This window comes from Centrocercus urophasianus, unplaced genomic scaffold (assembly GCF_019232065.1).
Source record: "Centrocercus urophasianus isolate 14NV4802_14NV808 unplaced genomic scaffold, USGS_Curo_1.0 seq_31, whole genome shotgun sequence".
Taxonomy (NCBI): Eukaryota; Metazoa; Chordata; class Aves; order Galliformes; family Phasianidae; genus Centrocercus; species Centrocercus urophasianus.
Genome location: NW_024884878.1, coordinates 6,325,912 through 6,353,556, shown reverse-complemented (window position 1 = coordinate 6,353,556; position 27,645 = coordinate 6,325,912). Strand labels below are relative to the sequence as shown.

The window sequence follows — 27,645 nt, the reverse complement described above, 5'->3', positions numbered from 1 at the left end:
CTAGGCTGATTTGTTTCAACAGACAGGAATCTGATCAGGTGTGAATTTCACATGATCAAGTTGTTTTTTTAGAATAAGGATAGCTCAAAAGCTTTAGGCACACACGAGTTAATTCACAAGAGATCGCACAGGTACAAAGAAAAATCTAAAGGCAGCACACTCATTTAGTTCAGTGCAGATGATTCAGAAATCAAATCCAAAGCTGCCATAAGCACTTTAAAATCAAAGGCAACCACTTTAAAGAAAAGGCCAAAAACTGTATTCCAAACATTATATTCAAAATTTATTTTTAAATAAAAGAAAAACAATGACTTTAAATAAACATGGTATATTCTACATACCTGTAGAACAACACAACTTTACATCAGCCATTTTTAGTTTTGGAAGTTTTGTTGTAGCATCTTCAACATTTGACAGTGTTGGTTTCAATTTCAATCAACCAGACAATACCCCAAACAAAACTATTTGCTCAAGTGAAGTTTCATTTTTCTTGAACAAAGATGGTTCTGCTAATACAAAAGCACCCGGTTAAACAATTATCCCCACTTAACATCTTGTAAATGAAGTCTTTTCAGCCTTTTTTTGGTTTTCTGTTCCACTGCCTGCATAGAAATCAGCATAAAGCTAAGTTGCAAGCTATGCTTCACTTCAGCAGTGCAATGAATGGCATTAAACTTCATAAAACAAAGATATAAACATTGTCAGCACAATTCAATTATGTAAAAACTCTTAAAAACTATGTTTTCGTGGGTCACAACTAGACTAGCTTTCAGTGCACAACTCTCCTCAGGAAAAACTTATTCCTGATTCACATGAAAAGAATGAAGCACGCAATCAAAAGCCTTTGTTCATACAGAAATGCCCATTAAAAAGTTCCATGTTATCATAAGGCAAAAGAAACATTAAGATGGATGAAGCATTTTGGCCCACAGTATGTTTAATATGTACACACACAATGCTAGTGTGTAGCATATGACAGCTAAGGGATTGGCTCAGTAAGGTAAGTGTCCATTTTTATAAATACATATCATTATTGCTAATATGCTACACGTAATTCAACTTTTAGAGCTGCTTTGTTGGCAAGAGCCTTGTCATCAGCAGCTCACATTTATCGTGACAATATTCCATTCCACCTGAAGTAAAGCAGCATAAATACAATTATCAAAACAAAAGGCTTATGCAACATCCCTCTCTAGCTTTGCTGGTTTTTTTTTGCTTGCTTTTTTTTTTTTTTAAAGATGTTTAAAGAAAACAAGTCCAGTTCACCACAAATTGGAAAGTCTCACAATAAGGTTGGAAACCAAGCTACAGGGACAGGGTCAGAAAACACGGCATGCATTATAATCTAGTCCTTTTAGTCATACAACTGGAATACAAAGTCCAATTTAAAGGCTAGACTAACAGTAGACGGCAAAAAGCCAAGAGTAGACTTCGTTTGATGTTTAAAATTAAGATTACAATTTTAGTAACAGCAACTTCACCCAAACCTTTAATATATTCACAATATTTACTGCAATTGAATACTTACTTTTGACTACTGTGCATACATATGTTCACTTTTAAAAGATTTTAAATACCTGCATCATGAAATTACATTCTTAATACATTGCTTTAAGAAAATAGCTTGTGTGAAATGTTTCTGAAATGTATTTCTGCTCCCTTCTGTCCTTTTCTGAGTCCCACACATACACCCCCACCCCCCAGTCAAAGCAATCACACACACAAAAAAGCCAAACACCCCTTAAAAAGGATGGAAACAATGAAGGGGGCCAGCTAGGCTAGTTACAGCACAGTGCTTAACAAGGTTCAAGACAGAACCAGATTAGAGTTGGCCAAAAGATGCTCACAATATGTGACTGACCAGTAATGCCTTTCACCTCACCCTATCAAACTCAGTCCACTTTTGGTTCATTGCAACAACTAAAGTATTTCATATATACATATAAACACAGGACTCCAGCTTTATTTTGATTTGTTTTTGCTAAGCATTTTTACTTTCCGTTCATTTTGTTCTGCAGCAACTACAAGAGGTAGGCATAAAAGCATTTAAGAGCTTCTTTCCCAAGGTCCTGTTACTAGCTCAATTTAATGGGATACGATAGAGATCAATGTACTTTTTTCTATGATATTACTAGGTATAGCCTTGTGCAATCCAGCTGGACAATAACTATGTGACCGCTGGCTTTACTAGGCCAGCATACCATGGAGTAAGAAGCCATTCATATCCAGAAGGATACTTTTTTTTTTAAAAAAAAAAAAAAAAAAAAAAAAAGAGTTTACTGCAGAATATTCATATAGCAGATACGTATCAGAACCAATTCTTTCCATTTCTATTTGTACATAGGAGCAAAATACCATTTGGCCAAGACTACAGATGTATTTTCACAGATACGCAAGTGCCATGCAAAAAATAAATTAAAGAACAGATACCAAAACATACAAGTAATAAAACTACTGAAGGTAGATTTTCTTAGAAGTATTTTTTATAAACAATTTATAATACTTTCGATCCCCCTTTCTCTTTTTGACAGTCACAGTTGCAAAGCTGTGGCTATACATCAAGGATTTCTTCTGCAGTGCCTCCGCAACGTAATCTGTAGCGTCCTGTCCTCCAGCTAATAGTAGGGTCCCACAAAGCAGACAGGAAAATATAAATTGTCATGGATTCTCTGATGAACCAAGCGACTGCATAATCAAGTTTAGAAAAACATAAAGCACCACCCTAGGAATACAAAAACAAATATTTAAGCATACTAACCATTCCAAAGGAGTTTTGAAGTAATGTGGAAGATTGGTATTACAGACAAATCTGTTCTAACGCTTAGTGAGATATTATCTAACAGTTTGATATTATCAAGAGCATATTCTATTATTTAGAAACCAAGTAGTTTTTCTCATTGAAGATATGACTACCCATATTAAACATGAGATACTTGGTAGAATGACCCAGAAGGTTCAAGAAGTGACTTGTATGCAAAGCAAAAGACAAAGAGTCACAATTTCAATTTATTTTCTTTTGAAGCTTTGTAAAATTGTGCTGAAAGCAGGCAAAAGGTTTATGCCACAGATCTCAGAATAGCAGCACCTGGAGAGTAGGTTACCACACATTCTCAAGAGAGTGAAATTAGAAGAACCAAGCTTTTGGCTAATTGCATAGGAAAAAGAGATTAAAAAACGTTTACAGACAGCCCTTCTGAATTTACTGTTCCTTTGAGAGTTACTAGCTATATGCAGAGCTGCAAACTGAAGAGGCTTCAGAAGAAGAACAGGTACAAAGTTTTTACTGCACCATGTACATATCATGCAGTAACTACAGTAATCAGAGAAACAACTTAAACCAGTGCTCTACCTGATTGGCAGAACAAGCCTTTCCTTCTAGGAATTCTTAAAATACAAAGAGAATGTTTTTCAGTATGATGAGAATTAGTTCATAATTTGTACACATAAGTAACTGTGGACCAGATTTAGGTAGAATAGGGTAGTCACAGTAGACAGACTAGCCTGAAGAACTACAGCATCAGAAAAGCACATATTTTTCTGATTTGTGCTATCTTTCAATATAGAAAGTTTCAAAAACGAAGACTCCCTTCTTCCAGTGACAAGGAGGTTTTATTTTTGAAATTAGATTATATCCAGTATTAAAATACAGAATAAGTATGTTTAAGTGTACATAAACTGTACACATAAGCTTCAAGATACAAAAGAGAGAAGAAAAAAATGAAGATAAAAAAATAACTAAAATCCCAGAGCTGCTACTCTTGTACTTTTTTAAAAAAAAAAAAAAAAGCTTAGAGTTCTGGACATGCATAAATATAGCAGACTGGAAACACAAATGCAAAAATGTGAAAGGGAGACAGAAGTCAACTTGAGGAGCCTAGTTAGAAGTAAGTGCACAAAGAAAATAAGATCACAACCAAGCACACCTTTCATGGTACTTTAAGTGAAGTTAGCAGGTAGGCAGAGTTAAAAGGATTTGACCTAGCACTTCCTCGATGCTATCAAGTATCTTGTCACTGTAACCACATTTATCTGTTTGCTCAAGGAGTTGACATTAGCAGCTTTCATAACCTCTGAGAAGAAACATGACATACCTGAACACCTCTTAGTTGAATGTAGTCAAATATAAACCACGCCAAGCAGTGACACATAAAAAACACCATTATATCCCATCTGAACACATGATGAGCTGCCCAACCAATAACCAGACTGGCAACAAAGCACTCTGAAATTGGCTCACATATTATTGTGGCAGGTAACATATTAATTCTCAGTTTGGCCCATCTAGGAAAAACAAACAAAACAATTCAGACTACATGTAATTTCTTATGATTTCTTCCCCTAACTCACCAGGTGATGAGCCATCAATCTTGTTTAACTTACACTTCCAAATTTAACAGCAAAAAAGAAAATCACCCTTTCAAAAACACTATGTAAAACATTTAAAAGGTAACCAGGTTTTTTTTGTTGCATTTTTTCTTTTTAGGTTTTTAGTCTTAAAAACAAAACAAAAAAAAAAAACTACTCATGCATGAGTCTCACTTCCTTGCAAAGTCAGCACCTTTAGACATGTACCGAAACTATAGCATTCCCGACATTATTAACAAATTAATTTGAGAGAAGTATTCACTCCATTTTCAGGTTAACCTCATCAGAAACAAGTGACAGGAATGGAAGGGAGAGGAAGTAAGAATTAAAATTTTACCTGATCATTCTGGATTGAAACTGAGAAATAGAATATGAACCAGAGTTTTGCATTGCAACTTGTGTGGCCATTGCAAATTTCCACCCTCTGAAAAATAAATGTGTTTTATTAATAGCATACAAATAAGAAATGCAAAGAACAGCTACAGAACAAACATTTCAAGAATTTTATTAAGCTTTGATATTTTCTTTAGTATATATGCTATATTATTACAATGCATAAGAGCAAAAAAATTAAGAATGCTTTTACCAAGGAAGATAGTAAATATTTCCTGAACAATATACCTAAATTCTCTGAAACAAAAAACAACTGATGTGGGCTTGAGTATATCTCTTCAAGGATTGACAGAAGAAAGCACATGTCATAAGCACGCTTGGTGCACATACATGAAATTGACCTGACTGCCTACATATATAGCACGTAACACGTGAAAACAGTTACAAACCTTATTTCAAACAAAAGCTTGCTTCAGTGGTCTTACCGGTCAGCTATAGCTTTGGCCATAAAATAATCTTCAGCAATATATTGTGCAAAAGCTATCAATCCCCCTGCTTGGTCCAACACATCCTTCCTCATCAAGCACGACATTCCCGTTACACACTTAAAGCCAGTTAAATTGGCTGAAATATATGACCTTGGATGTGAAGTTCCAAAATAAACCTGCAAAAAACAAGATAAGGCATTTAAGCTTTACATGTAGTTATGCCATTACTACTGACAATTCTCTCCTCTGTATGTATTTCAAGGAGAAAGAATTGTAAACATAGCCAATAATGATCCTATATTTGCAAGTTCTTTACCACCCACGTAAGAAGTCTAACTTAACACTAAATCTGAGAAATCTAATAGATAAGGACTCTTTTTAGGGATTCAATACACAGCTTGAATTTTTATATTGAAATGCCACATTTTATTCAATACTAAGTTTCTAATTTAGGCTGTTCTCAGGTTACACACATAGTAAAACCAAAACTACTAATCACTCAAATAATACAGTATGTCTGTTAGCTGTAAATAATGTCTCATTCCTCTTAGCTGGATCACTGCATACAACTTTACAGAAGCTTACTACACAGCAGTAAAGAAGCAAAGAAATTTTGTTTAATGTACCAGCAGGATGAAATAGCCAAGACACTTCACACTGAAAAAGTTTTAAAAATACAAGGTGCAGTAACAAAGCCAGCAGTTTCCTAGAAGATTGCCAAGGTTGAACATTAGCATCTTAGTGCTACTCATCCTGTTGACAGTCTTACTAATACATCAGCTTATTCAACAGAAGGCATGGTGACCTTGTACACTGGAACTAGAAGCAAAAAGTTCTTCCAGGAGCATAGAAGCAATAATTGAGATGTTATTTAGCAAGCAGCAATAAGAGTTGTGTTATAGCTTCTTGCTCTCTTCTTTTAAGAAAATCAATTCAGACTTTGTTTCAAAAAAAAAATTCACTCAGGATACACTCTTTCTACTGAATTTCTCCGCACTGTTTTCTCACAGTTTTGTCTTTGACTATTGGAATAGGACCAAAATGCCTTATTTATGGCAGCTTAGAGTAAAAAGAAATTATTAAATATTTGCCTTCAGAGACGAGGAACAGACAAAACTCAATCTCCTCATTCTACTGAGAATAACTTACTGAGAATGGAGAAAGAGAAGAACACAACAGATAACATTAAGCAATATGAAGATGGTGTACAGGAATCAACTCTTCACCTTCTCTTTCTAAACAAGCACTAGGAGACATAAAATAGCCCTACAGAAGAGCAAGGTTCAGACTTAAGACAGCTGTGGTGCTTGTAATATAGATCTACAGAACTTCCTGATACAGACAGCAGATCCAAATAGATTCAAGTAAAAAATTCGTGTAAGAAAAGAGTACTTCCAGTACAGGGCTCATCTCAGCTGAAAATGGAAAGCTGAGAGAGTATTAAGAGAAAATAGAACATACACTTTGATTAGGTCCTGTTCCCAAAGGTTCTGCTTATAAATAAGATAATACTGTAAAAGTATTAGTAGTACTGTAAAAAAAAGTAGAAACTTTTCTCTAACTTACAGTCATTTTTGTTTTCCTAGTTAAAGTCAGAGCTCATAGCTTTTCTTTACTAAGATGCCAGTAATTATTAAAATAAAATCCTGTATTTTCATCCTGCACTCAGTATAGCAAACAAGATTTGATGTCTAGAGCAACGTAGTAGAATTTCCAAACATTTACAAGCTATCCTAGATAGTCTAAAGTGTAACTGTTGCTAAAAATAAAAGAAACCTCCTTTCACTTGAAAATGCAAGAGGCACTATACAACTTCTAGTCAGCAATGTATTAAATACATACACACACACACACTGCACTGACCTGTTCCAGGGTGGCAGCAAATCCTTGTCTGTCAGCAACATAGGGAAGACCATGGACCAATCCTACTTTCTCAGTCATTTGGTTGGCCATATCTGTCAGAGTGTCCGGTGTAACTACGCAAGAAATAAGAAAATGACAGTTCATTGAGCAATTCCATCATTAGCAGAAGGCTACTGTATAACAGTGCTGTGATTTTCATGTTACTGTCAACTGCAGGTAAGGCTTGGTACACGCGACTTCAGGGAAATAAACTGTCAGAAATGATTTTAATCATTATTACTATTTTACGATCAGCAAATAAATAAGAACAGTATTTTCAAAAACAAGACCAATGCCCTTAAAGATTGAAAATTTTTATTCTGTGAAAAGAATTCTCCAGACTTCATTTCTGTTTCTGTTCTCAGTTAAAATAATCTTTTACAACTGCTAACCTACATGGAGTAAGGGCAAAAAAAACTATCAGCACATTACAATACACACGTACCTCTGATTCCACTATCACAAATCCATATTAGATCATATTTGGCAACTTCATAGCCAGGCATTAAGTTGTTAATCTTGGGGTTGATGCCAACCTTCTTACCACCTTAAAAAAAAAAAAAAAAAAGGCAAGCATCATATTCAAAACGGGTTTTTTTTGTGTGCGTGTTTTTTCTTCATTTGTTTGTTGGCTTTTTTTTTTTTTTTTTTTTTTTTTTAATATTTTAATCTATCTGCAAAAAAAAAGTCTAGCTGGAAAATCAGTACATGTTTACCTTTCAATTCTACAAGTCCACCTTCATGAAAAGATTTGAATTTTACACATTCGTTTATTTCTTTTTTTTATTTTATTTTACTACAGTTTAGCAGAGAATTAAAAAGGAAAATTATTCAAATGCTTCCTCAAAATGGTAGGTTAATAACAGAGTAGAATTACAAAGCTTTTTACTATATTTTATGAAGTAAATATTGCCTACTGCTTTTTCTTTCGAGTCCTGATTCTGATTTTTACACCCTAGGATAACCTCAGCAAAAGGGGGAGTGGAGCAGAATACAGTGACACAACTTTTTGCTACTAACAGATATGATTCTGCTTATTACATGTCATCTAGTTCTAATTATCCTTTCCTATCCCCTTCCTCCTTCTGTACAAACAAGTAGTAAGAAACAGAGTTACAGTCTCTAAGTTGATGAAAACAGATTATTTTAACACCTCAAGCTCAAATACAGCCAGAACTTTAAGTCACTTCCTGCATATTTAATTTAGTGTAGAAACAAGATTCAAACTGTTGAATTCCAGACTTAGCAGAAAAAGGGTGCAGAGGTTGAATAATTATTTTTCCTAGAGTTTGTTGTTTTTGTTTGCTTTTAAAATGAGGTCACAAATTACGAATACAAATCTAGTTCTATACTCTGCTCAAATACAGGATTAAGTGACAGAATGTATACTGGAAGAACAAGACAACTATGTCTTTCAGAACACTATTAAAGAGCTGAAAGCCTAAAAATCTTTTTATAAGTTGAAGTCCCACGCTGGAGATGCACTGCTTACCTATAAACAGTCTAGCATCAACATTTGGGTATTTTCCAAGGAGCTTTTTGCAGACATCAATAGCTGGATCATCATGATCTTGTACACAGAGTAGTACTTCATACTAGTGGGGAAAAAAAAAAAAAAAAAGATGCACATATTTAATATAATTATAGCCTAGGGAATAAAGCTTCACAGCATAGCAAACTGGAAAAAATGAATAGCACTGCTATAGCATTAAAAATAAAAGGGGTTGTTTCACAGCTAAATAACACCTAATGCTCCAGCAAGAACTTGCTAAAAAGAAAACAATTCCATGTCCCTGTAAACTACTGTAGCAAGGAATGGTCATTTTCCTGTTATTGGGAAGAACACAAAACAGAACATTACACAAAGAAGCTGAAGTTTCTGCTCCTGCTTCCATTCCACCCTAACCCTGCTTCCATTTCTGTTCACATATGAATCTGAAGTTTATAATCTATAAAACTATAGTACATCAAATATTAAAGGAAGGTGCTACAAGCTGTGAAAATGTTCACTTCCATGGCAGAATATAACCCAAAGTACTTTTAGGATTATAGATCTCACCTTTCAGCCAAAGCACAGTGTGCCAGAACTATGCTGGAATTTGATCTTTACCAACAGTCTGTAATACTCTGAATACTTGGACAGTAAAACAAATAAGAGACTTAAAAATGAAACTGACACAAACCAGATTCTTCTCATCTCTTTAACAAAACTCCAGATCATGTTAAGACAAACTACTGTACACCTGACTACAGCTTCCATTTCTTCATTCTGTAGATGCATAATGCAGAACACAGCAGGATGACAGCCCTTTGAGACCAATAAAGGTACACTTCATCATACAATAAAGCTAAGTGCAGGAACACAGAATGTATATTTCCCCTCTACAGAACAAAGGTTAGAAAACCTAGCAAGAAGAAACTGTACCTGTTTCAGCAGTCAACCTACACAGCTACTAAATGAACTACAGACACTGGGTGAAAAAGCAGCGTTTTAAGAATCACACACAACTACACATCTCGAGACTGCAAGTTTTGAAAGAGGCATTTGTTTCTTCATTAGTAATGGACTCCCTGAGTACTTCTTTCTTGACATAGCCTTCCCATCTCCCTGATCAAATCTTGAAGCATTACAAGTCAAGAGCACACCAATTCTAAGAATACAATTCAGAAAATGTAAATTTCTGATCAAAATACCTCAAAGTCATCCTTACAGGCAAAAAGTGAAACAAGGCAGCCTTATTAGGAATGATTTAATCCCATTTGATACAGGAATAATAAATAAAAAGCTGCAGTTGGTGAGCAAAACAGAACTTCATTTTCCAGGAACTATACAAGAAAAAATTATTCTCAACATCAAAGGCTGTCTGCCTATAAGCTCAATGATAGTTCTCATGTTGTTTATGAGGAACAACTAATGTCATCCAGTACTGGATGAAATAAGTTGAATAAATACATCATTTCAAGTGGAGAAAAGGCACTGTGACACAAAAACCCAGCAAGAGCAAGTTCACTCAGAATATTGTGGAAACTTAATAACTTCTTAATTGTACTTGTAGGACTTGCTCCAATACTACAGACTACCAGACAAAAGCAGCTACGTACCTAAGTGCAAGCATAAAGCCAATTAGCCCGAAGAGTGAGCAGTGTTTGATTCCAATCATTTTTATAAATAAAATGGAATTTAAGTAAATTCCATATAAATTCCATAAGTTCCAATAAAGAAGTATTCAGATCTTCCAACTACTACAGAAGTGACCCTTACATTGTGAGTCATGGAAATTAACAACTGAAGAGATTAGTGCTTTATTGTTGATCCACTTATGTGAAACAATTATTTTTTGCTAGTAATTCACAAAAATCTTCAATCCACAGTTGGAATAACATCTCTATATCCATTCTGAAAAATTTCAATGAGTAATAGAATTTTGAATGAGTAACAGAAAACTGACATGACAACATTTCAGCAGAAAAACTTTATTTCATGTTAAATAGCCTTTGTATGCAATAATGAACTAAAGAACAACATACATGAATAGAGCAGAGGAAATACAAAGACATTTATCTGTACAAAGACCAGAATTGGGTTAATTTAAATGTAACACAAATGGGGACGTTTCTGACAAATTTCAAAATAGGTCATTATAGCTATAAAACACTTTGAGATCTTGTTGCCCTAAACTTTTTTTTTTTTTATACTTAATGTTTATTGTACTTTCTGTGGAGTCAGAATGATTCAAATCTGCATGCCTCGAGTTTGAAAGGCCTCAAACACTACTAGAGAGGAACAATCCAATTCGTAGTCAACTGCAAGCGTTTTGGTTGGTTTTTTTGTTTTTTGTTTTTTTTAACCCTATCTGACAGAGCTTTGAAGTTACTCCTAAATAGAATACACAAAGAAAACCCACTACAGAGTTCACATGTGCTTTCGTCCTTTTCCATCCTTTTTGCCCTTTTACAAAGGAAACAGCAGTGCCCAAAGCAATTCTGAGAAGAACTGAAGCAAAAAGTTTTTATATCAAGAGTTTGAACCCAAACTACATGTGTTAGGAATAGACTGTATTCCACCTCTCCACACTACCATACACCACAAAGTAAATGACGCAACAAGTCTTTCCCCTTTAAGGTCCTTAACACAAGGACAGCATCTGACACTTATCACTTACCTTACTTATCACTCATATTACAAAGTCAAACAGCATTCAAGAGCAAACATAAGCTTTTCTTAACTATTTGTTTTCCGGATATGGTTAAGTGGCTTGGAGGCAGTACTTCACTGAGCCACATTTTGCTACAGAGCACATCAGTAAGAACCACCAGTAAGTTTCAGGCTATTTTCACAAAATCTGTTACAGGAATTATGAAGGGTGTTGGTCTCTTAAAAGGCAACGGTCTTTTAAAGATTGTACTCCTATAAACAAGAAAGTACTGGAGCAATGATTAAACCAATCTTAGTAAAATCAAGAGTACACTGTCTTCAAGTCTTGGTCATGTTTCTTTATAAGCAGTTTTTTTGAAGAGGAATAAATATTGTCTGGAACATACAGAACACGTAATCATGCATCTGCTGTGGAAGGAAGAACAATTCGCTATACAATCAAGTTGAGCAGTTCTAGCACAAACCACTGATTGGATTTTCAGAGGCAGAGAAGGAAAGACTGTAAATAGTATACATACTTTGGGATAATCCAGTTCAAAGAAGGTTTCTAAGTTGTTGATCAGATTAGGATCCACACCTTTCAACGGCTTTAAAAGTGAAACACCAGGAAGCTTGCTATACGGCTGTTTATCTGTGGCTTTCTTATTTAGGTGGAGGCGCCTGCAAGAAGACATAACATACAACTGTATATGAAACAAAATATGCTAGAGAACTCCATTTAAAATACAGTCAAAAATAAGAAATTCAAAATTTAAAATTGTGATCAGAAATTTTCTTTCAGTTGTAGGATCAACAGCTGTTTTCAGACCTGTTGACAGCACGTCAGAGAATGCATAGCATTAGATAAGATAAATTCAATTCAATCTTATTCAACTTCTTAAATACTTCAGATAAAATTCCAAATATGATCAATTTTAAACAATGGAAGTATCACTTTCCTCAGACTATGTAGGGCAAACTTTTCTGCCTTCTTACAGTGTTTACAATCGTTATTGCAACAGGATAATCAGAAAACAGCCTCCTGTAAATAAAAAGGTAAGGTTATTTTTCCTACATTGATGCATGCAAAACTTAAAGCAAGCTGAAAGCACAAAGGGAAAAATAGGGATTAGTAAAAATAGTTCAACATCTTCGAGGAAGGGATGAAGATCAACTGAGAATGTGCCTTAGAAAGTAAAGTTACTGATCTAGTTACTCTACTAACAGAGGAGATTCCAGTAGTTCTCTACAGCATTCTGTTGAATGCTGAAATAAGACAATGACACTCTCATAAGTGCCATTTCATCTGTCTCCCCAGCACACTTCTTCAAGTGAGGTTTGCAGCTGGACACCAGAAGCACAGCACTATTTGCAGCAGCATAACCATAAGACACAAAGATGATGTCCTCGTACTGCCATCAAAACCAAGCCACTCCAGAGGTAAACTAAAATAGTCCTGACAAACAATTAATGGACAAGGAGCAGTCAGACCAAAGTGAAGAAACTGTTCAGTAGTTCTGAGAGCTATCACAAAGACCTCATCGCCAATTTGGACATCAACACAGCAGGAAACAAGGGTGTTAAGGAAGCACGAATAATGCTACTGTGAACAATGTGGGGGAGAGGGGAGGAGCAGAAAAATAAGTAGACAATGCAAATAAATAATCATTTTTAAATGGGCTGTAGCAGTGCAAATAGGGTTTGTATATTGAGAAAACCCTTGAAGAAAAGGAAAAAGTGAATGGAAAGAGAAGATGAAGAAACACAGATGAAGACGTGCAGCAGGATTGTGATAGATTACAAGCAGCAAGTGATAAACCTGCAGAATCTCGCAAGGCATTGTGTTACAAACCATTCTGACATGTAGGATTAGGCAGGTGATCGAATTACGCAAGAAAGAGCATAGACATGGTGTGAGGGATGCCTAACAAAAAATTTGCAAATGAGGCACGTAGCATTATCAGGATCTAATCAGCTATAATGCATCTCAGACCAAGAATCCTGAAAGAGTATGCCTCAGCATGGTAAGACTGACTCTAGCATGGTACCTTAAAATGCCATCTTGGGAGCTACACGTATCATGACACTAAGGTAAGACAGCACCCTGTTAGACCCCACGAAGCAAGAGAAAACAGTAAGCCACATCATTTTACACTGATAAAGGCTACTTGCAGATTGGTGTAACCTGAGCAAGAATAAAAGAGTAACAGCTGGAAATCTATCTTCACCAGAGAAACAGCAACTACTGTGAGAAATAAGTTGCAACATCAGGGCTAACATTTAACAGGGAAGTCAAAATATCAGGCTAAGTTAACATTAATATTTTTAACATATATATATTCTAAGTGAAGTCACACTCTATGGAACATGCAGGGTCTACATTGTAAATGTAGGATGAAATAGCAGATAGTGAAGCAATATTTTTGATCGGAACTTGTCAGTTCTGTGGCTCAGTTCTCTCAGATGGGTGTTGTGATCGTAGTGGTTTTCACCAGCACTGAGCAAGCAAGGCAGTTAGGAGTGAAAGAATTGGAACCTTCAAGGTTCATATTATGCATTATTTTGCACTGAACTTAACCCACACTATTCAGACATTCTTGTTTAATCAATTGTTTTTTCCCTAACCCTGCCTAATGAAATAAGCTGCAAGAAAGCACTACTACATCAAGGAAACAATAAAAACTATTTAAAGTGCTATTTAAAGGCACTTGCAGGTCCCATGTGTGAAAGAAAAGTAGCCAAGTTATCTACAAACAACTTCACACTGACATGTGTTAAATACATCAGCCTGCAATCATCAGGAGACAAAGCACTGAAATTCCATCTAAGCAGCCTGGTGCTGGGAATTAGTTGGGAAAGAGCAGCAGAAGGATACGTAATGGAGCCATGAGCTGCGATTCAACTCTCCTATATTGTCTAAGGAGCATCTGCAAAATCTATAGAAACTTATTTACAATTTAGATGTCTTCTCTCAGAAGTATAAATACTTCAAAAGGCAGAAATTCAGTTCAATGAGTTATGATGCCCAGTGTTACTACATGATAAATCTTTGGCAATCCGTACCAAGTTAGCCTACTAAACCTTGCCTCCCCTGCCATTCAGGTACTTGAGTATTCCAGCAAATAGAAGAAAGCTTGCTGGAGTAGACTGCTGGGTCACAATGGTTATTAAAAGTAGTTGAAAAACAAAACATTTTATTCACTCATTTTAACCTTTCCTCAGCAGCTACTATACTTAATTCTCCTTAATAGCTGCAAGAACATTGTTCTTCACCACAGGTTTGCAACAGAAACTTTGAAATTACAAAGCAGCACTAACAAGACCCGGAAAGGACTGAAGACATCCCTTGGAGGCTGTAGTTGCACAAGCAGTTGAGATGCCCCAGCAGCTCATTACTTTGGAAAGAGACTCTTTTCTCTGTCTGTAATTTCAAATTCCTACACACGTCCTCCAGTCAGTTTTCTTGGTCAACTGAGTCATTTCACAGGGATTAGTGGAGTTCAGGATCTGCTACAGAATAACATCTCTCTGATTGAAAGAGGAGAAATGAGAAGGAAGATGGTCCTGCTTCTTTTGGCAGCAGAAAGGGAAAGAAGGTGAGATCACCACCACATTTTCATTACTTTGTATAAATGCCTTGCACTAAAACATCTCCAAAAGCAGGTATCTTTATGGACAGATTAAAATCTACAACATTCCAATTAGTGCAATAAATACCACTGAAAGAAAGATTAGAGAAGTCCAGAGAAAGTAGGGCAGGTAACTCTTAAATTCACAGAAAGGTCAGCAATCCTGGCTTTACAAAGACTAATAATTTTTAGAGTCTTGTTAGGGCTGCTTTGTAATTTCAAAGTATCTGTTGCAAGCTTGTGGCGAAGAACAATGTTCTTGTAGCTATTAAGGAGAATTAAGTACAATAGCTGCCGAGGAAAGGTCAAAATAAAAATCCAACCGTTTTAATCTTAGTGTATAGACATTTCCATGCTAATAACAAACATGTTCCAGCACCTTGAAGCAGCAATGGCTGTACAACTATAGTTTTACAGTTCAGCAGCCAAAAACCCACGTTGTATTTTATAAATACAGAGCATGCAGAACTGTAATCTTATTTACAAATAAAAGCCAAATTTTATTTATCCTAGTCACTGATTCAAGACAACTGTTGGCTTTGGAGCTACATGTTCAAAATGAATGCCAGCGAAGGTGGGTAGGAAGGGTCTGCTTGAACAGCTCTGATACAGTGCTCATCTACACCAGCAGGAGGAATAGCATCTTTGGGTGTGCTAGCACAGACTGATGAAAAGATGTTGCAGTGACATATCTAAACTAGAATAATGCATGATCACGTACTTTTTATACTGCTTTACACAGATTCATGAACACAACGTTCTACTGCATACTTAGAGGCCTACTACACTACTCCTTTTAGGGACCTCCTCAATTTCAGATGGCTTTGGAAACTGCAAAACAGACCAGTACAGGTCTCCTAGCAAGTGCCCAGAATTATTCTTTAAGGCAGAATTAAACACCTGGATCCTTTTTCAACCTTTGCTGCCCAGAGCATGGTTTCATCATACAGCTGAATCATTTCAAGCGTAGGCTGCTACTTGGAGGCACTCATCTTTTTCTCCATTTCTGGGATGTGCTGTTCTTCTTACAGTGGGGCTGCCATTTGTCTGGTCCCACAATGACCTAGTCAAGACACTTAAACCACCACAATGTAATGTCAGTTGTAGCATCAGCATTTTGTCCATTTAACTTAGCAACTATACTTGCTGAAAGGATGAGCAGACAATCCTGGGGCATCATTAACAGCAGAGATCCCTTGGTACTCCTTAACCTCCTTGCTTCTGTCAACACCAGCCAAACAAGACACTGCGACAGTATGGATGCCCATACAATCCTGCTGTAAGCTATTTTGACTCACTTAAACAGAAAACTAATCCTGAAGTGGAAGGAAAAAAGCTAGATTGCCAAATTAATTTTGGAGCTGCTTCAGGAAGGATGCAATAAGCTCAAAGCATGTTCAGAAAGGAGCCTGCTGAGATCAGCAAAAAAAAAAAAAAAAACCGAGCTCATGCTCCTTCCTCCCTTGACTTCAGCAGGCTTCCAGAGAGCCAAGCTGCCCATGGGAGAGCAGTATGAGCGCGCTCACCACAGGTCAGAGGAGGATCCATGCCAGCACAAAGCAGTACAGGGAGCCCAGCCACTTCCTCTGGAAATGTGCACAAGGATGAGGTCATGCTGCAGTCGGTTAGTGCTCCCTCATATACCAGCTGTGGGTAAAAGACAAATCAAATACATTCCGCTGACATTCTATACAAATTTCTTCCTGCACTACACATAGCACACAGATGAAAGGGCAAAGGTCCTTGCATATAGCACACTGATACCATGACGGAGAGGTGCACCAAAGGGGAATGAAATGCAATACTTAGAGTCAAATGATTCACACACACACACACACAAAGCAGAAGTAAAGGACTTAAGAAAAAAAAATGGACTGAGGTAGAACTGTGATAATTCTAGGTTTCCAGAAGGTAAATATTCTCAGAAAATAAACATTAATCTGCATTTCCAATTATGGGAAGCAGTAGTTCAGTTAGTAGAGATAAATACAACCACACAAGGCAGAATAAAAATCTTACTTAGTGCAATTCGTTTAACTTTAAAGCTTCAAACACAAATGAAATGCTTTAAGAAGTATTTTTTGAACAGCTGGACACATTATAGCAAAAGTCACACTGCATCCAGCATAAGCAATCCGTAATGCGTTTTCTCACAGGTGGATTTTGTGTCACTGGCTTTGATTTTAAACTCCATGTTCAGAAAAAAAAAAAAAAAAAAAAAAAGATGAATGCCATATCTTCTAGAAAGAAATGAGCAAAACTTCAGATATCAACCTCAAATCTCTAGCAAACTGCCCCTTTCTCAAAATTTAGAAGTTCTTCCCCCATTCCCCTTCTTATCCCCATGCCCACAAGATGAAAGGGAAACAAACAGACTCAACTCCCATACAATAGACTGCAGTTAAACCTGAAGTAATGGGAATCCTTTTACAGCCCAAATCCTGGGTAGTCAGTGTACAGTGCATGTGAAGTGTACTCTGGCATGTGCTTAACAAAAACACAGCACTGTGTCTTCATCACAGCCGTTTCTGGAACACAGTAAGTACTGAAATGAACACAGAGCATTCTCTTATAGACTGTCTGCAGGCTGCCATCAAAACAGCAATTCTTGCCCTGTTTCTGCTCTCCCACACCCTTCAGCCTACTGGTGGTAATAAAGCAGTCAGGGCCACAAGATAAATTGGATCAGCCTGCTGATCAAACAGAACTATCCCACAAAAAATCTGAGTCTGAGTCACCATGTAGCCACATGCTCACTGAAGGCAGATTAGAAAAGCAGAAATGTTTAGAAAGGTGTAGGAGTAGAAGGGGATTTAGGTTATCCCTTTGAGCAGCAAATTAAGAGCCAGTGGAACATAGAAATAGAAACATTTTTTGATGCAGGCTGCTTGCAACGAGTTTTATGCAATTTCAGAGCTGCATGCAATGCAATTTGCGTTTTATTTATGAGAGCATCTCCAGTGGATGGCAACAACTCCAGGCCTGATAAAGCAACCAAAGCAGTCAGCTACTACAGCAGAATCAAACCCACAAAGCTAAGGATGAAATCTTCTAATACAAAGAAGATCTGTATGTATGGTTATTCAGTTTGCTTTTCTGACTTCGCGATTCTGTAGGTAAAACATAACTCTTTACTGCTCATTTCATAAGGTACAAGTTTAAACAAAAACTTCATTTGCTAAATATTAGATCACATGCTTCCTACAGACCCAAGCTGCTCCCTACTGCTCCCACTGCATGAATAGATCCCTGTTGCACAATCTTTCACAGCCCCTTTTCCCTAAAAGTTTCAGCAAGAAAAAAAACTGATGGCTCAATACCTACATGAACAAATACAAAAATATCATGTCAATCCTTTTTCCTTCGTTTTCACAGATGAGGTCCAGCAAAAGCTACATGCCTTGTCTGGACCATACAAATAATCAGCAAGGCAGTAAGAGCAGTGTCACTGCAAGTCTCTTAGGAGACCTTGAAGAATTTCCAATAAAGAACACGAGGAAGCAATTACAAGCAAAAGAAAGCAACTATATAAACCTTCCAAAGAAAGTACTGGAGTAACTTCTGTACTCAACACAACATTAGAGGTTTCAGAAAAGCTTTCTTTCCAGCAGATACAAACCAGAATATTCACCTTGGTAAATTTCATCTCCTCTCTTCAAAAATAATAAATTGAAAACTGCCAAAGCACAGACAACACTGGGGACATAGATGCTCAATAGAAACATTTATCTTCCTTCACTACTATACAGTCTACACAAGAGCACTGCAGGCATAGTCTTTTATGGAACATCCACATTTCATCTCACCTTTAAAACTGTTTAAAAGGAAGGATGAGTATCTTAATTTTGAGAAACTCCATCAGCCTGAAAATCCTGCCTGTTTCCCCATGCCTGTAAGGATGGAGACAGGGAGGATTTCTCACTTTCAAGATGCTGCTGCTGCTATTAACATTTGACAGTTCACAATGCATATCCCTGTGAAGAATAGCCTGAAAGCTTTTCACTTCACCCACAGCCTTATTCTAGCAAACCATGCAAGAAAAACATGTGCTGTTTTAGGCTAAAAAATAAAGTGCTTGGAAGCTTTCCTCTAACAGCTCTGTACACTGTCTCAGTATCATGGATGCTTTACATTGAGAAAGATGTGTAGTCAGAGAAATATTTCTTCTGCTTTAAAATAAAGCGTAGCATGCTATCATTATTAAACCATAGCAACAATCACCTCAGAATTCATTACTGAACGGATAAACTGAACTAGTATCTCAGAACAAGCACTTAAAGGATACTCACAGCCACCATAAGAATTACTGTTTATATTCACTTGAACAGGGCCCTCTCTGTGGATTACAGTGCTGATAATGCTGAGACAAACCTAATCAAGGGGTCAGAAAAAAAAACAACCAACAAAACAGACTTTGGTTTTCAAGGAGGCATTTCTGAAGAGGGGAATGATCATTGGTCTAGAATAAAGGCTAAAGCAACTACCAAAATAAACTGGCAACACAGATGAGCTGTTAGTTATGTGGCTGTTTTAATAAGATCAGTCCATTTGAATCACGCGTGAAGTAGTCAGACTGCTTGGAGAAACACAGTTTCAAAGCAACAAGTCACAGGCAGTACTTCCAAGACAGTCTCAGCCTTTCACATAGTACAATACTCCACTTTGGTTTTCTTTCGTCTACAATTGCAGAGGTATTTTATCCTACCTGATCAGAAGATAGTGTAAAACTCATTTTACGTGTGCTACAACCTCACTGTGACCCAAGGTACGAATTAACCAAGGCCAAATATGAGAAGGAACAAACTAGTGTAGACATTCATCAACTACTGCAATATACTTCAGAAATGCAAACTATTCACCTAGCAAGAATTACAGGTTTTTATCTATTCTAAAACACAAAATCCTTTAAGCCACAGCCCTTTGTAGAATGCAAGACATTGATAGGTACATCAAAACAAAAAAAATTCTTTCAATTAAAAAAATTAAAATCCCAATGACCTTGCACACTTCAGCAGTTCCCAGGGAAGGATGATATGAGGACTAAAGAGTGCTTTAGTAAACCAGTAAAACTAGTCACATACTTAGCATGCCACATACGAGTTCTGACAAAGTCCACAAATTCATTCCTAAAGTCACGTAGCATTGTCTACCACCCTCTACCTAAACATCTCCACTAATCTAGAGTAACCAGACGTTTACAGGAGTATTTAGTTTACATAAAGCCTCAGCTTCTTAACTTCATTGAAGTCTTCAACCATTACACAAGCAGACAAACAAAGCACATTCTTCCTCATCTCACTTCTCAGCTTCCTCCTCTGCAGCTAGCATTTAAGGCTGAAATGCCTCTTTGCTTGAAAATCTCCACTACTTCTAGTAACACAATCTATTTCACTTCAAGAGCTTCCTTCAGTGTAGTCTTCTGCTTTACCTGCTCCAAATCTTATAGTCTTTCATCTTTCTGCACAAGCTATTCATCAGGAAGGCATGGTTTGTTCTTACAGCCTACTTGTCACATTCACTGCACCATCTCCCATTCTCTCTCAAGACAACGTGTCCAATCTGAGAATGGTATCCTCAACTCTTTACCTTTAGATTTATCCTAGCTCATTTTTAATCTGGGCCTCTACCAAATTACTCATGTTAAGAGCCTGTAATATCACACTCTCCCTCAATGTTTGCCATCTGTATCTTATCCTCCTGGCTCACAACAAAAGAAAAGAAGAAAACACAAAACAAAAACCAGCCTTCTCATTGCCTCCGACACAAATGTTTTGTTCTCACATTATTACCACTCAGATTTCTGGTTTTGAGCTGTTTCGCTTTCCCTCAGTGTTAATCTTGTAACACAAAAAGTTATTCAAACACAGTCTTACTACATACAACTCAAAAATTAACTCTTAACTTCTCCAGATCAGGTACTTACATGTACTAATAAGATTCCCCCTAAGATTAATCCAGGCTGTACAGTCCCAGCTCTCTCAGCCTCTCCTTGCACATCAGATTCTGCACAGCCCTGACAGCATCCTTCTGGCTCTCAGCCAGACTTACTCCACCATGTCTCATATCAAAGCAGCCCAAAACTGTACGTTGCACACCGCACACAGACTCAGTGGTATTGAGTAGAGGGGAAGGATCAAGTTTCTTAACCGGTCAGAAATGCAGCCCAGAATGCTGTTAGCCTTCTTTGCTACCACAGGCGCATCACTGCTCAGGGTCAATCTGCTGTCCTCCAGCACCTCCAGCTCCTTTTCTGCAAAGCTGCTTTCCCAATGGTCAGTCCCCAGCCAGAGCAGATGCATGCAGCTATCCCTTGCCATTTTCCTTGGCTGGACTTCACGAGGTTCCTGTCAGCCCACTTCTCCAGCCTGTCCAGGTTCCTCTGTATGGCAGCCAAGCCTCCCAGCTCTGTATCATGAATAAATCATTAATAAAGATGTCAAAAACCATTGACTTTTTGCATCTCAGTTCTGAAGATTCCTGGTGGTTCCCATGCTTTATCCCAAAAAGAAGCTATTGTTTTCTCTAACCATGCACTGTGCATAGAGCCATCAGCATTAGGTTAGCCCTGCTTAGAGCAGAGGGTTGGAACAGAGCCTTCAAATGGTATTTCCAGCCTAAAACACTAGCTTCCTACTCTGTGCTGAAAACTGACCCTCAACTCGGCATCCAAGTTTTCTGCTTGCTTTCTGGCATCCAACACATTTGTGCTTGCCCATACTTTTTGATTCTCCCACTCCTCCCTAGTAATTGTACTTGACTTGCTACCTTTGCTTTGCTCCCTTCAATTTCTCTCTGCCACAATGCTGTCACTCACTGAGAAAAAGCAATCCAACAATTTATAAGGATGTGGTACTTGCAGTCAATATCTGCAGGATTCTGCATGAAGTAGGGTCCATCATCAATGCAGAGATAGAGGAGATGGTGGTGCTGAGAGAACAGAAAGACAGAAGTGTTACCAAGATCAAAGAAAAGCCTCAGGTAACTTTTCATTCCCCTCTAGCATCCCAGTTTGCAGTCAAAAAATGCAAGTCCTTTTTTGCTTGTTTCTAATCCTCTACAAATTATTGCTGAAACATTCCTAGCAGAAGTCGCAAGCTTGCTCTATTCCCTTTTCCACACAGATAAAATCACAGATAACAACCCAATGTTAAATTCAGTGTTTTACATCAAGTTTGTCATCAGCTATGCAACAGGAAAAACTGTTCACTTGCATGAAAAATTTCAGCTTAGATAGTAAAAGTTCAGTAAAGACTTTACCGAGGAATGAAGAAAAACAAACTCAAGAACAGACAGAGCATTCTGCATCTGCTAGAAGTCTTTCAGCCATTTCCTGGAGAAGCTCCAGTACAACCACATTTCTCAGTTCTCTGCTTTGATTGTCATCAAGAGGGAAGGATACCTCTAACTTCAGAAAAAGGCATTGAAATCATCTCCATGGAAGTTCATCTACATCTTAGCTCACTGATGCTCCAGAATACTTGATAGCACATAGACTGCCTCCCTTGGTAGCTGCCTCTGAAGCAATTTCACAAACCAAAGCAATCACACACCCGAGATGGCAAAGTGAGTAACTACAGCCCTTAACAGAAAATTTGGTCAGTCTACTGCCAGAAAGCGGCAGTGCAAAAACAAGACAGCCCAAACACAGAAACAGCTACAGCAACAGGCAAAAAGTCAGAAGAACAAGATCAAAGACAAGCAGAGATATCAGAGAAGAGCAGAGTAAGACTGGACACAAGTCATAGACCAAGCAGCAAGGGACAGACTAACTGAAGGCACTGAGACAGTAGAACACAGACAAAAAAAAAACCCTTTTCTTCAGAAGGAAAGGTGACAACTGCTATACAGTAATATATTATTACCCCAAAGATCAAAACAACTCAAAAAGCAGGTGTCAAACAGAGCTTTGCTGGTGTCTGTTTAGAACCCATGTTTTAGAAAGCTTTTCAAAGTTGCATAAGTTCTTCAGTAAACTTGAGTTTTCTGAATCTTTGCAAACTGAATTTCATCCTTGCATGCTTACGCGTTATGCTAATGGTATTATATATGTTTTCACTTGTATGTAGGAGCTTTCTTTCTTTGGTAAGTTTCTGGAAGTCTTGGATTACGCCAGTAATTTGTGTCTAATTACATCTAGATGCAGAACGATTAAAGAATTAATTTTTCATTGACTACTGTTTAATGTCCATACACTTAAATTATTTGTAAAAACTAGGAACAGAGATATGGTCATTAATTCCATGTATGACACTACCCTTCCACTTACAGCTGGGAAGCAAGCAAGGACAATGAGCAACATCAGTACCAACTGGCTGGCTATGGCTCGCTTTAAAAGAAAAAAAAGCTCTGCAATTACAATTGTTACTGGCAACAGATACAAGAACAATGGAGACTCAAAACCGAAACACGACTCCAAGAGTCTCATTTTGTGGACCAGGAAAACACAGCAGGAAGTTGCAAGCACGTTAAGAAACTCACCAAGCATTTATTAGGAACTCTCTGACACTGGCAGACTTCAATGTAGTTCAGAGATGCCACGCAGAACACAACTTCCCAAACTTACAACACCCTATCCTCTGTCCTCAGACCTAGAATGTATTTGCTATGTACACCCTTGTGTGGGATACGAGCTGAAATAATCAATTTGAGTTTCTAGAGAAGTATAAAACACAGGCTTTCCTTCATTCTTAGACTAAAGTCAGAAGACTTCAGTAGGTAAACATATCAGATTACACTTAAGTAAGGCTTTTTCTAGCTTCTGTGGGCTTTGTTTGCCAGCTTTATTTTAGGAAGGGACATAGAATGTTCAGAAAACACCTATCATTATTAAACCAGAACTATCTATTTTCAAATACTGTTAAAGCAGCAAACCCACTGCCATAGAATTTGAAAGTCAGTTGTTCAGAAACACAATGTATTAGAGTGCCATTAGCCCTGAGAAAGCAGCTTTAGTTGTTTACTTTTTCCCCCTGATTTAAGAAGGCATCTGTTCCATTCTGTGCATATCTTCAGAGTAGAAGTTATTTAGGAATTATTAGTTTAACATTAGTTTAGATTAACAGAATGCTAAAATATCAAAACTTACTCCTTAGTCTGACTAATGCTGTAAATCCTTTCCTTATTTGCACATCATTCACACTGCCTTCCCTTTTATTTTCGTTCTGAAAGTCCATTTTAGCTGTCCATGCAATCACACAGCTTCAGATGGTTTGAGAATTAGTGTACCCAGCAACATCCAACACTAAACTCCTGCAGGATCAGTCAATGTTCAAATTCAATTCAAGCAGCTATATGCACACAAGGGTCCTTGCTCACAGACTTGTGTAGGGTATAAAGGAAAGCAACACAAACAGGTCAGAAACCATTGCCTTATTACACAGAGTAAATGTATGCAAACCGCCCTTTACCTAATTACTAGCAATAAAAAGATGCATTAGGCCTATGTTAATTTCTTTTACTTCACTGACTCGGTATTACACAGAGAGCAACAAACTTAGACTGGTTTCAAATCAGGCACTTCAGACAATTTGTAGAATGCCCTTTGACTTAGCAGTATGACTGTCTGAATCTCCTTGTTTAACCCACCTGCTCATTTTGAAGGAAAGTGAAATTTACCAAACACACTGTATTTTTCATAAATCAAAAACATTCACAGTGGGAAAACGTGGTAGGGGAGAAAAGTGTAAAGAAGCAGATTAAGCTTTAGCAAATGCGACACAGGAGAATGCACAGCAGACAGTTTCTGAACTGGCATTTCTCAAACTTAGATATCCAAAACCTACGTCTTTTTAAAGCAATTATAATGCAAACCAACACGACTGAAATGTTCTTTAACCTTGCAATTGCTGACAGTGTTTCAAAACAAGAAAAGTTTACTTTCTCGAACATGTATAATCCCATCTATCTACTTAATTCACATGTTCTCACTATTATTACTTTAAAATCAAACACCCAAAATTTCAAAAGAGAACCACAGGATGAGGATTACAAGGTGCAAGCTTTGTGGAAAAGTTTTAATATTGTTTTATTCCAACAGCACAGTTCAGTCCCTGCAACCCACCAGTTAAATGCTGCTAGACGCAGTAGGCTGAGAACAGTCCTTAGTCCAATCACTTACCAAACATTGAACCAACATTATCACACAACATGAGAAATGGGAGGACTAATTAGTTTCATCTTTCTTCTTTGCTGTCTGTAGTTGGCGTAGTTTAAGTAGCTTTCAGTATGCAGTAAACATGACAGAATTCTATTGCCATGTTACATCCTTTCACTGTGATCAAAAGGAGTTTCCACGTATCAGAGAAGACCCCCTGACACCTCAGTGACCTTGGGAAGGGTGCAGCATGCTGTAACAAACATCCAACACACAACAGAGGGGCATGAGTAACTGTGCTTAACCACCAGCACTTCCAGGCCACAGCACTAGTCATGATTGTTTTTTGGGGTCCTTCCCTTGTAAACATCCACCAGCAGCTGTATCCATCCTAGCAGCTCCAGCATCACCACAGGCACTGCAAGTATACCTCCCTGGGATGTCTGCTGTAAGTGCCCAGAACTTCTCCAATTTCAGCACAAGTAAAGGACAGCTGAGTGGTCACCCTTTGGGGAGCAGCACTCCTGTTTCTATATAACTATCCAATAACTGCTGCAGCTCCTCCACCCAGCCTCAGCAACATGGCACAGCTTGTAGCTTGGTTACTTCAGTGCTACTAGCTGTTCAGCCTTGACCAAGGGCCACCCTTCTGCACCAAACACTAAAAAGCCATGTTACTGACCCACCTCATGGGCAGAGATGGTCAGCTCCTATCTCTGTATCTTCTGAGCTGGTCTCAGGAACCCTGCTGCAGGCACATTCTCCTCTAGGGGTAGCACAAACTGGAGTGAGTCTGCCTCCATTCTTACGGATCATCTGTCCCGCTGGCAAGTTTCCAGCTTGTTATCACGCTGCTGTCCTATAAGCAAACCGCAGGCACACCACAAACTCTCAGTAACAAAAACCTACGGCTCTGTTCACATGTCATTGCCACTTCATTTACAGCAGTTTTAAGCTACACCAGGCGTGCCTGCTGCCTGCCTTGTCCAGCAGCTACTGGAAGAGACAACAGTCCCAATTTCAGCAATTCTACTTGAAGTTATTGTCAGTTAACAGGAAGTTGCTGATTTGGATACTGAGGTAAGGCAGAATGCAACCAAACTTCCAGGGTAGTTTTTTTTTCCCCCTTCCCCACATTCTACTTCAGACAGATAAAGATCATCCCCAGTCTCCTCGTATCCCTGCATCTTACACTCAGATGACGTAGGACATCAGTGCATAATTATTTTCCGCCGCACCTTACTTATATTTGGAGCTCTTTAACTATTCTTCTGGCAGGTGCACCTGCTTTGGTGTTACTCACCTACCGGCTGCAAACCCTCTGAATTGCAGAGGCTCAGGGTGTCCGCACCCAACCAGGGCTGGCCACAGCTCCCCACGGCACACCCTCAGTCCATCTAGAGGTGTCCCTGCACTGCTCCACACCCTCTCTCTGTACTTAGGGCGTATAGCACAAGCTGCCAAAAACATCTCCTTCCCTATGGCCTTCTGTTCATTCTCTCTTGTTTATCCTCTCACGTGCCTTCTCCCATGTCACCATTTGGGCCTCCTGTCCCTCACAGCTGCCACCACTCTTTCTTAAATATTTATCAGCAGCAGAAGCAGCACATGCACTTACCAGGGAAGCTGAAGTTCTGGCACACAAGGGGCTGTTTGCCTGAGAGCTGCCCAGAGCCAGCTGTGCCTTTGGTATCCCACAGCCTCTTCCCAGGGCAGCCCTACAACACATGGTACCGAAACACTGCTATTCATGCCCAGCACAACCTGTATGCTCGTTTTCAAGAAAAAAAATTTAGGCACCTGAGTAAATATAAGACCCAGATGCAACCCAACCACAGTGTGAAAAAATGATCAGACATTTCACGGGATTCTTTGTGAGAAAAAGAAGAGCAGAACAATCATACCCAAGGACAGCAGAGGTACGCCTAGCATGTGTGAAGGCAAGAGGAGCTCTGTCTTCAACAAGGGCAGGCACTTATCACAGGTACCTATTGCTGCATACAACAGCAAGAAAGGAAGGCAAACAGAAACCCGGGTATTCTCTGACACCTATGGTGGTGCAACAGTGGCCTCCTATTGACGACAGAGTAAAGCCAAGGCCTACCGGAGAAAGGAGCACGTTCCAGTCCCTTCCCACAGAGCCCGGACAGCCCCTCCGCGGGCGCACACAGAAACCTGCTTTGTGTGTCCGCCATTGGAGCGAACACCCCTCAGCGCAAGGTAAAGCGCCCAACCAGCCGGTGCCTCAGGCAGCCCCTGACACACGCACACACACGCGCGCACGCTGTTTTCTTACTAGTATTGTCACCTCGCATTAAGTCATCCCTTCACAGAGTTGTGCACCGAAAAGAAAAGCAGCCCGCGCTCCGCGACCCGCACAGCGCTGTTAACCGGGCTGCTTCGCGCCGCGCCGGCAGCACCGCGGCAACGCACGGCGGAACGCCGCCTCCCGCAGCGCAGCGCGCCCCGGCCCTCCCCGCACAGCCGCATCCCGCAGGTGCACGGCGGAGCCCCGAGCCCTGCAACCGCGCGCTTACGTGTAGATGATGGACATGAAGTGCATGAGCCAGAGCACGACAAAGAGGATCAGACCGAAGATGGCGAGTCCCTCCAGGGCCAGCGCCAGCACCGCCATCCTCGAGGCGCGGCAGCTGCGGAGCCGCGAAAGGAGAGGAGGGACGAGGAACGGAGGGACGCGTC

At 38.7% G+C, this 27,645-nt stretch overlaps 1 protein-coding gene across 2 annotated transcripts; it reads right to left on the bottom strand.

Moving 5' to 3' along the window:
• Window positions 1-261: 261 nt before the first annotated feature.
• Window positions 262-27,645, bottom strand: UGCG (UDP-glucose ceramide glucosyltransferase). 2 transcript variants are annotated; one of them, XM_042829498.1, is made up of 9 exons: window positions 27,483-27,645; window positions 11,763-11,904; window positions 8,581-8,683; window positions 7,534-7,635; window positions 7,050-7,162; window positions 5,184-5,362; window positions 4,703-4,789; window positions 4,092-4,281; window positions 262-2,722 (listed from the first exon to the last, which is right to left on the bottom strand). In XM_042829498.1, the coding sequence occupies exons 1-9, from the start codon at window positions 27,578-27,580 to the stop codon at window positions 2,552-2,554; spliced, it is 1,185 nt and encodes a 394-aa protein (XP_042685432.1). In that variant the 5' UTR covers window positions 27,581-27,645; the 3' UTR covers window positions 262-2,551. The 2 variants fall into 2 exon arrangements, with proteins under 2 accessions (XP_042685432.1, XP_042685433.1); XM_042829499.1 differs by lacking the exon at window positions 27,483-27,645 and adding an exon at window positions 20,776-21,060.